The sequence below is a fragment of the Rhagoletis zephyria genome, unplaced genomic scaffold, assembly GCF_001687245.7.
Source record: "Rhagoletis zephyria isolate East Lansing unplaced genomic scaffold, Rhagoletis_zephyria_1.1 Rzeph_scaffold_05000, whole genome shotgun sequence".
Classification (NCBI taxonomy): Eukaryota; Metazoa; Arthropoda; class Insecta; order Diptera; family Tephritidae; genus Rhagoletis; species Rhagoletis zephyria.
In genome coordinates, this window is record NW_016162083.1 from 6,797 (window position 1) to 17,386 (window position 10,590).

A 10,590-nucleotide genomic window follows, 5' to 3' on the forward strand; every position below is an offset into this window, starting at 1 on the left:
CAGTTGCAAGTTGTCATTAAGCATTAAAGATACAAATCCAAATTAATCAAAGTGCAAATTACTAAAAAAAAAGTTGGTTTCTAAAAAAAAATCCCTTACAAAAAAAGAGCGTGTGTAACACCGTACACATGATAGAAGTGAAACTTCTTAAAAAAGGTGAGAGTACCAGGTACCTACTCACGAAATTGGATATGTAAACATATGTCTACGGTTCGGCAAACCATTAGGCGATTGAGTTACATACATAGGTTTGGTTAGAAATCAAACAATAATTTCATTTCATCTTATTAATTTTCTGATATACATATAAGTTGTTTATTCATTTTCCGGTAACACCACCTTATATGAATTCGCGCTTCTAGCATCCATAGGACCAGGTTGTAATGGAAGTAATTGTATGTTTAACAAATAAATGAAAATGTTTATAATGCAATCAATAGATCCTTACGAATTCGCCATTACCAAGGCACTAAGTAACGTACGCACTTTTGTTTGCAAAATGCATTTATTTAAGTTGAAAGAAGACAAATTCCTTTGTTCGGCATTTATTCTTACTCGCTTTCTATCTTCCAAGGCGAATTCATATATTCTTATCACGAATTCATGTGGCAGCAAGAGCATAAAAACATAAAATTACCTTATAAATTAAAAGCATAAGTATCACATGTATGCGTAGTCCAATTCACGAAATCATTTCATCGATCTGAGTAAAAACTAAGTGCATAAACTCTATTTCGCGTTAATTGAAATCATGAAATGGTGTTCATTCATTCAGTTTCTACTCAAACGCATGAAATGATTTCATGAATTGGCCTACGCATAATGGTAGTAAATGACAGAATGAATTACAACAAACACATCCTTTTGACATAATGCAAACCGAAAACGTTGGTTCAAATCAATCCGCAATCAAGTTGGACGTTTTGCCCACAAACATTGCAATTTTGCGAGCAGTCTCATTGTAAAATCTCATTTTTACAATTTCATAGTTTCGGCTTACATTTATAAAATTCAACGAAAGCACGTACCTATTTCGGCTGAGTTATCCATTTTCGGTTATTTAGTGTACAAAATAAACGCAAATTAAATGAGTTTGTACAACATGGCCATTAATGTAGCGATAAGTCGTACAACTTGCCAGAAAATCCAAATTTTTTGATCTTTCAATCTAGAGAAAAACAACACCAAGTTGAACCAACGGTCGCTACGTTTATGGCTTTCTTTAAGAAACATCGGGCGAAAATTTCAACTGCTCCTGTAACACTACCTTATATAAGTTGGCCTTGCTATCATCCTCACATATGTTCATCAGAGTATACCAACGAAGGACGAGTTAATACAAGGAGATAGCGAGAGCACAAAACTACTCTAGAAAATTACACGCACAATGACAAACATGAGCAAATGTACAACAAACACATAATTTTTGATAATCAGTACAGTTCGCATTTATATCAACAAGCAGCTTATTAGATTTGTTTTCGTTTGTACTACATATGTGCATACATATATACATGTACACAAACATATGTACATACACAAATATATGTACATCAAATATATATACAACCATTCAAACATATGTACATACATGAAAATATTGCTGTCCATAAGTACATACATATGCCCATCAGTACATCAACGAAGCCCGTTTGCTTCATCACAAATATATCCATACAAACATATGTACATATGTACGAATGGGTGTAGTTACGCGAAGCACGCTTGCATCATTTATACATATATTGCTTGGTAGCGGCAGTGCTGAAATGCGCAATGAGTTCGTTCATACATACATATATATATATGTATACATACATACGTGCATTCAAACATACATATATACATATGTAGGTACTCGTACCCGTCATGCGTCGCTTTATTTCTTTTTTCCCCTTCCCTATATATAGGTAGTATATCTTCCTTCTCACTCATGTAACCTTTTCAGTTTTAAAAATTTCACTCTCCATTTTTGCGATACCGCCGCCTAAGAAGTTTCACTTAAAAAATGCGAAAAACAACAATAACCAAAAGCAATGGTGACGTTGTTGTTGTTGTTGTAGCGGCTACAACAACCCCGCCCAGATCGGTTGGTATCTCAGTCGTTGTCGTCAAGTTCCACTAACGGCAACCCTAGGAAGCGTGCAGCTTCTGTGGGATCTGTCCACAGGGACAAGGCCGTTAGGGTTGTCGGGTTTTCCGGGCATGCGAAGAGATGGTTCGAGTCGTGTGGGGTCTCTCCGCATGCCGGACATTCGTTCGGCACATCCTCATTCAACCTACTCAAGTAGGAGTTTAACCTGCTGCAGTAGCCGGAGCGAAGTTGAGCGAGTGTAGTGCGTGTCTCCCGAGGCAGATGAAGCTCTGTCTCGTCTATGTCCGGGGGTGGTATGCCTAGAACGGCATTCACAGGTCTAGAGTCTACATAACTCGAGACTGAGTCCTTGTGAATGCCGTTCAGGGCCTGTCTGTACGCTGTCGGGTCCAGAGGTTGCTTAATGAACCTCTGGACTTCGTCCGTCAGTTCATATAGATGCCTCCTGACGTGCCTAGGCGAGGGCTCCTCTGCAAGCAGCTGTCTGTTTGGGTGGCCACTTCTGTGGCTCCCGATCAGGAACTGCTTGCAGAGCATTATGTTATGCTCCTTAACTGGGAGCATTTGCGCCTCGCCGTGCAAGTGGTGTTCAGGCGGCATCAGGAGGCATCCCGTCGCTGTCCTAAGTGCCGTATTTTGTCCCGTCTGTAGCTTCGTCCACTGCGTCCTACTAGTCCCTGGCGACCACACTGGCGCTGCGTAGTTCAAAACCGGCCGGCCTATTGCCTTGTATGTTGCCAGCAACGTTTCTTTGTCTTTGCCCCAAGTACTGCCGGCTAGCGACTTGAGGACCTTGTTGCGGCTCTGTACTTTATTGACAATAGCGGTTGAGTGCGCAGAGAAGGAGAGCAGGCTGTCGAATGTTACTCCGAGAGATAGCCGTTTACTTTCAAACACAGGTCATCAATTCCATTCCCAGTCGCCATGATCGAGCAGTCGTCGGCATAGGAGACAATCGAGACTCCCTCTGGTGGTTCAGGGATCTTTGAAATATAAAAGTTAAACAGTAGCGGGGAAAGGACACCACCCTGAGGAACCCCCTGTTTTATTTTTCGCTGCTTACTCGTTTTGTCTCTAAATGTTACCGACGAATGTCGACCACTCAGATAATTTGCCGACCACCGTTTGAGCCTCTGTGGGAGAGAGGAGGCCTCTATATCTTCTAGCAGCGTGGAATGGCAGACGGTGTCAAACGCCTTTGACAAGTCCAACGCTACTAGAATCGTTCTCTCACAGGGACGGTTGCGGTTAAGGCCACGAGTTATCTGAGTGTTTATGGCGTTAAGTGCTGTTGTTGTACTGTGCACTTTACGGAAACCATGCTGATGCTTCGCTGGGGTCAGGTGGTTTGTGAAGTACGGGAGTAGCAAGGCCTCGAGTGTCTTCGCTACCGGGGAAAGGAGTGTAATCGGACGATACGAATCTCCTTTGTTGGCGGGTTTCCCCGGTTTGAGCAGTGGGACCACTCTCCCCACCTTCCAGATGTCTGGGATGATGAGAGTGGCCATTGACAGGTTGAGGACCTCCGTTAGGTACGCTACCCCCGCAGGACCCAAATTTTTCAGTATCAGCATGCACATTCCGTCGGGACCCATGGCTTTGGAGGCTTTCGCCTTCCCGATGGCCACCTGAACTTCACCGCAAGTGAAAGCAAGGGGGGCACAATTTGTTGGCAGTTTGTGCAGCCTTCTGGTCACTCGACGCTTGGCTTTGTCTACCGGAGGATGCAGTATGAACTGCCGGCTAAAATAACTCGCGCATCGCTCCGGGTCCGACGAAGCATGGTCGCCGAAGCAAATTTCGACTCTGTCGTCGTGCTTCGTCGGATTAGACGATGACCTCACGGTTGACCAAAGCTTGCTCACACCAGAGGTGAAATTACAAGTCTTCAGGTGCTCCTCCCACTTCTTCCGCTTATGTACGTTTACAAGTTGCCGAATCTCCGCGTTGAGATCCCTGATACGGGGATTTCCGGGATCGGCCTGACGAAGGCTATCACGCTCATCAGCTAGAACAGCCGCTTCGGCAGGGAAGTTTGGACGTGGGTCCGATATACGTCCTGCCGGTATGAAGCGAGCTGCAGCTTCGTCTCTTGGACCGCAGCTATTAATATACCATGCCGACACATGAAGACGGTTATCTCCTCAATCTTGCTCTGTAGCCCGTTACAGTTGAATTGGAGGAGCTTCATGTGGTTCGGGAGACGTGTCGTGATGTGGGGTGTGAGTGAGGTGTATGTTCTTGCCGCCGTTGGCTGTGTGTGCTGCTGAGGTGATTGCCGCCCTGTGGTGGTGGTGGGGGGCGTCGCAATTGACGTCTGCGACCGAGCAGCGCAACACGGGCCCTCGAAATTCCCCGTCCAATCTCGCGTGGTACGCAGACCTGAACATGCCCTAAAGTGGCACCAGCCAAGGCAGGTGTTGCACTTGACTGATGTCACATTACGGAATATTCTGGTCTGACATACCGTGCAGATTGTAGGGGGAACCAAGAGTTGTTGGCGGCGGCGTGTGGGTGGTGGTGCGGTTGTGTGTGTTATGTGGTTTGTGGTGGCTATGGTACGGTCTGTGGTGTTATTTTGTTGTTGTGTAGTGGCGACTGTGTGTGGTTGCTGTGTGAGTGTGTGGGGCTGCCCGGGCGGACTATCGTTTGCCGTGGAGGCTGCTCTGTTTGAGCCACAGGGGGCCACGTAAGACGTGGTCCACTGTCTGTGTGTCCGTAGTCCCGAGCAGACCCTGAGGTGACTCCACCCCTCGCAGGCATTACACTTGACTGAGGTGGAGTTGTGGTGTAATCGTCTTCGGCATACACAGCAGGTGTATATTTCTGGCCCAGGGTTTGACTCGATGCCAGCCCTGAGTAGGAGAATGCGTAGTGAATGTTGCCCTATGGACGGACAACTTCTGAGATACTTCGCCGACCTAAACGGGGTTAGATCGCCGAAACAACAGCCCTTGGTCGGGTGAAACCCGAGTCATTCCGGTACGTAGAACCGGCTGTCGTGGGAATGCGTGGGAATGGTGACGTCGTCGGTTCTGCTGCGCTGCTGGTCGCGGCGGCGCGGTTGCTATCGACTTTCGTTGGGCGATCTCACCGTTGCTGACCGCGCGACGATGTATGTATGTACGTGGCTGGTGCTGGCGAATGTTCGCTCACTGCAATTCAGCCCACTCTCCCCAGTTTTCAGCTTACTTGTTCCAGGTGAGTTATAGTTTGCTCTTCACTTTTTCAGCTTCCCTCACTCTATGTACATCCAGCTTCCAAGTGTTCGAATTTTGTGCAGCGGCCGTTGACCCGCTCCCACCTCCATGTAATCCGGCCAGCTGATCGTTCTATTGTTGTTTTTGCCCTTTTGTTTCCTGTATTTTGTCGCTTGCGGATGTGATGGCGAAGTTGTTACAAATGGATAAACAGAGTGTTCGAGACTTGATTATTGACTTTGCGTTTTTTTCCATTCCTTAAAAAGCTTTGCACTTTTTGTCAAATTATTTTACTGATTGAAAAATTATGAGTTTTATTTCTGTTTGCAATTGAATAACATATCTTTGTAAATCTTCATTATTCATTAAATAATTACGATTTACTACATTGGCGACGAGTTTAATTTAGAAAACACGCATTCAGCAAAATGGATCACTCACAATTCAAGGCATTGTTCGAGGAATTGCAAGTACAAAATCAACAGATTTTGAAGCAACACCAAGAAGAAAAGAATTTGATGCAACAGCATATGAAACAACAGCAGAATCTGATTGAGCGCATTCTTCAAGGTCAACCGGCACAGATTGCAGATCAAGCCGTTCTTGCTCAAGATTCAACAGCATTTAAAGTTAAATGTTTGGCCGATTCTATGGTCAATTTTGAATATGACCCAGATAAAAATCAAACGTTTGAGGCTTATTATGAACGGTATGAGTCGGTTTTTACAAATCAAGCAGAGTGTCTGGATGAACCGACAAAAGTTTATCTTCTTTTCCAAAAATTCAATCAGGAACAGTATCAACGTTATGCGGATTCAATATTACCTCTTAAACCACAAGATTGTACATTTGCTAATACTGTGACAACACTTAAGAAACTTTTCGGTTATAAAGAAACAAAGTTCGCAATGCGTCATAGGTGTTTTAACCTCGCAAAGTTAGACCATGAGGATTTTAGCATGTATGCCGCTCGTATAAATAAGCACGCCGAGAAGTTTGACATTCTCATTGTACCGCGGATGACTTTAAAGTTTTGTTATTTGTGAGTGGGTTAAAAGACGTCAAGGACTCGCTTATCCTGGAAAAGCTTCTAACGAAAGTTGACAATCAGGATATAGAGTTGGAGAGGGTAACAGATGCGGCTGCACGTGCAGAGGTTCACAAGCTAAATTTGCAGGATCTGATCAACGAAGCCGAGCGTATAATTTGTTTGAAGCTTGACAAGGGTAAAGTTGGCGAGGCATTCGCTGCTCAAGAAGTTCATTCTGTTCAACAAAATAAAAACTCAAAGTCATTAGTCAACAAAGACAAGTCAATGGTTCGGAACCAAAGAAACGACACTCCTCGCTTGGCCTGTTTTCGTTGCGGCGAAATGCATTGGAGTGATAATTGTCCATGCAAGGACAAGCAGTGTGGCGAATGTAATGAAAAAGGGCATAAGACAGGTTTCTGTGCTTTTATGAAAAATTTCAAGGGATATAAATCATCCAGCAAGAAAAACCACAGTTCGAATCTAGTTGAAGCTAACGTTCACGCAATCTCTAACCGAAAGTATATCAGTCCAGTTGTAAACGGAACTGTAATCAAATTGCAGGTTGATACTGCTTCCGATATAACAATCATATCAAAATCAAATTGGATTTTAATCGGACAACCAATGCTGTCATCTGAAATACGCACCAATGCCACAAGCGCATCAGGTGCTGCTATTCCAATTTTGGGTGCCTTCAATTGTGGCATTAAACTAAATGGGAAGGAAAAACGCGGAATTTGCTACGTTACATCACTTGAATTGAATCTTTTTGGCATACCTTGGATTACTTCTTTCGATCTTTGGAGTGTTCCCTTTGATTCTGTTTGCAAACATATAAAATCAACTGGTGATGACTTGGCTATTGAAGTTTGCGAAAAATTTCCGCAGCTTTTTTCCGAGGGACTTGGCTGTTTCAACAAAGGAAAAGTTTCTCTGAAGCTCAAGCCTGGAGCCCATCCAATATTTCGGAATGCTCGACCAGTTCCGCAAGCAGCTCGCGAACCCATTTCAATTGAACTGGAACGCCTTCAACATCTTGGCATTATCAGTCCAATCAAGTATTCCCAATGGGCAGCACCTATCGTGGTTGTTAAAAAGAAGAATGGCAAATTGCGAATCTGTGCTGATTATTCAACTGGTCTTAACAATGCACTTGAGCCAAACATGTACCCTTTGCCGACACCCGATATAATTTTCGCTAAGTTTGCAGGAAAGACAATATTCAGTACCATAGATTTGTCCGACGTTTTTTTTCAAGTCGAGGTTGATGATGATTCCAAGGAAATTATGGCAATCAACACTCACGTTGGAATGTTTAAAGTAAATCGCCTTCAGCAAGGAGTCAAAACAGCGCCTGGGGAATTCCAAGCCATAGTTGATAAAATGCTCAGTGGAACCTCAACATTTGGTTTTATCGATGACATGATCACAGCAGGAGAGAACCTTGACGATCACAAACAGCAGCTCTTCAAGACGCTTGAACAGCTTCAAATTTATGGTTTTAAATTAAATATTAGCAAGTGTTGTTTTGGCAAGTCGTCAGTTAACTTTTGCGGCCATATCATCGATGAGAAAGGCATCAGGCCAAATCCTGAAAAAATTTGGGAAGTTCAATCAGTTCCTCAACCTAAACACGTTAGCCAATTGCGATCATTCCTAGGTTCAGTGAACTACTACGGCAAGTTTATCAAGTCAATGAAGCAGTTGAGAGGTCCATTGGATGACTTATTGAAGAAAGAAGCAAAATTTGAATGGCAAAGCATTCATAAAGAAGCATTCGATCAACTGAAGAAGATTTTGTCATCAGATTTAGTTCTTACGCATTTCGACCCAAGAAAAGACATTGTACTGGCTACTGATGCATCAAAAGACGGCATGGGGGCAGCATTAATGTATCGTTTCAAGGATGGATCTCTTCACCCAATAATGCGTTTTGCTGCAACATTCAATGAAGCTGAGAAAAATTACTCTCAAATCGAAAAGGAAGCTCGTGCATTCATATTTGGTTTGAAACGATCTCACATTTATATCGCAGGTCGACGTTTCTTCGCTCAAGTCGACCACAAGCCCTTGCTCGCTATCTTTGGATCAAAAAGTGGTATCCCAGTTTATACGGCTAACCGTCTACAACGCTGGGCGCTCATCGTTTTAGCTTACGACATTAATTTTGAGTTCATCGGTACAAACAGTTTCGGATATGTTGATGTTGTATCCCGACTGATGTCTGAATACACCAAACCCGACGAAGATACTGTCATTGCATCTATTTCGTGGAGTAATGAAAATGTAGAAGATATATCTTGTTTTGCCATTCAATCAGCAAAACAGCTACCAATCACATTCAAAGATATTCAAGTAGCCACCAACGATTGCCCGACACTCAAAAAGGTCATTGAATTTGTATCGCAAGATAAATGGCCCAAGTTTTGCAAGCAAGTAAAAGAAATTGAGGTAGCCGCTTTCTTTCCATATCGCTACGACTTGAAGGAAGCCCAAGGTTGTTTGTTCAGAGGCGAACAAATTATTATTCCGTTCAAACTGCGTAAGAAAATAATTGGAAGTCTTCATGAAGGTCATCCAGGTGTGTGTCGTATAAAGCTGTTGGCTGCCGACAAAGTGTTTTGGCCAAGAATGTCTAAAGATATTGAACAGATCGTGAAATCGTGTGATAGCTGTGCTAAGGCAGCGAAAACACCAATCAAGTGCACTCTGCACCCTTGGCCAATGCCAATAGCACCATGGATTCGAGTTCATCTCGATTACGCTGGTCCAATAGACAATTATTACTTTCTGATTATCGTCGATGCTTTTAGCAAGTGGCCGGAGATTATCAAAACTAAAGTAACCACCAGTGAAAAAACTGTTGATATGTTTGATGATGTAATTGCGCACCAAGGTTTATGTGAAATTTGTGTCACCGATAACGGACCACAGTTTGTTTCATGTACATTTGAAGATTATTGTAAATTTAAAGGCATCAAACATTTGACGACCTCATTTTACAGTCCACAGTCAAACGGTCAGGCAGAACGATTTGTAGAATTATTTAAGAAAGGAATTGGAAAGGCAGCAGGGAATATTGACCAGAAGTTACGCGAATTCTTGTTTTCATATCGATATACACCTTCTTACCATCTTGGAATGAAATCGCCGTTTGAATTGATGACAGGCCGTCCGATGCGAACAAAATTAGATCTTCTGAAGCCAAAAAACCTTTCAAATTCGATTTCAAGCACGAAAATGGAAGATCAATTTAATTACCACCATGGTGCGAAATGGAGAGAGTTCAATGTTGATGATGAGGTTTACTATCAGCTTCATTCAACTAGCAAAGTGTGGGAATGGGTTCCAGGTATAATTAAAAGTCGAAATGGGGCTGTCAATTATACTGTGGATGTTATAACACCTTCGGGTAATCGCATTGTCAAGGCTCACGCTAACCAACTTAAGCGCCGTTACTCTAAAAATGAAATGCTAGAGTGGTTCAAATTGCCAGATTTCGAAGACAATCTATCACTAAAAGCTGCAGCTTGACAGAGGGATGAAGTTGAACCTAATATTATTCCAGAACCAGGAAATCAAGGAATTATTAAATCCGCTGGAGATACAAATTTTGAGGAAAATCAGGAAGGGATGGACGACTTTCTAAAAGAAGACATTCAGGGCTTTAAAACAATTCAGGATCAACACCGTTATCCAGTACGAGGAAATAGACATTCCCACGACAGCCGGTTCTACGTACCGGAATGACTCGGGTTTCACCCGACCAAGGGCTGTTGTTTCGGCGATCTAACCCCGTTTAGGTCGGCGAAGTATCTCAGAAGTTGTCCGTCCATAGGGCAACATTCACTACGCATTCTCCTACTCAGGGCTGGCATCGAGTCAAACCCTGGGCCAGAAATATACACCTGCTGTGTATGCCGAAGACGATTACACCACAACTCCACCTCAGTCAAGTGTAATGCCTGCGAGGGGTGGAGTCACCTCAGGGTCTGCTCGGGACTACGGACACACAGACAGTGGACCACGTCTTACGTGGCCCCCTGTTGCTCAAACAGAGCAGCCTCCACGGCAAACCAAATTCCGCCCGTGCAGCCCCACACACTCACACAGCAACCACACACAGTCGCCACAACACAACAACATAATAACACCACAGACCGTACTACAGCCACCACAGACCACATAACACACACAACCGCACCACCAACCACACGCCGCCGCCAACAACTCCTGGTTCCCCCTACAATCTGCACGGTATG

General features: G+C 43.7%; 1 protein-coding gene across 1 annotated transcript; it reads left to right on the forward strand.

Moving 5' to 3' along the window:
• Positions 1–5,723: 5,723 nt before the first annotated feature.
• Positions 5,724–9,862, forward strand: LOC108371460 (uncharacterized protein K02A2.6-like). Its single transcript, XM_017627030.1, has 2 exons — positions 5,724–6,267; positions 6,354–9,862. Exons 1-2 carry the CDS (start codon positions 5,724–5,726, stop codon positions 9,860–9,862), a joined length of 4,053 nt encoding a protein of 1,350 aa, XP_017482519.1.
• The last annotated feature ends 728 nt before the right edge of the window (positions 9,863–10,590 follow it).

Bases quoted from the DNA above. Each gene is read 5' to 3' on its own strand.
- LOC108371460 (XM_017627030.1), top strand. From the start codon at position 5,724: ATGGATCACTCACAATTCAAGGCATTGTTCGAGGAATTGCAAGTACAA. The intron at 6,268-6,353 runs GTATAAATAAGC...GTGGGTTAAAAG, and splicing joins TTTTAGCATGTATGCCGCTC to ACGTCAAGGACTCGCTTATC.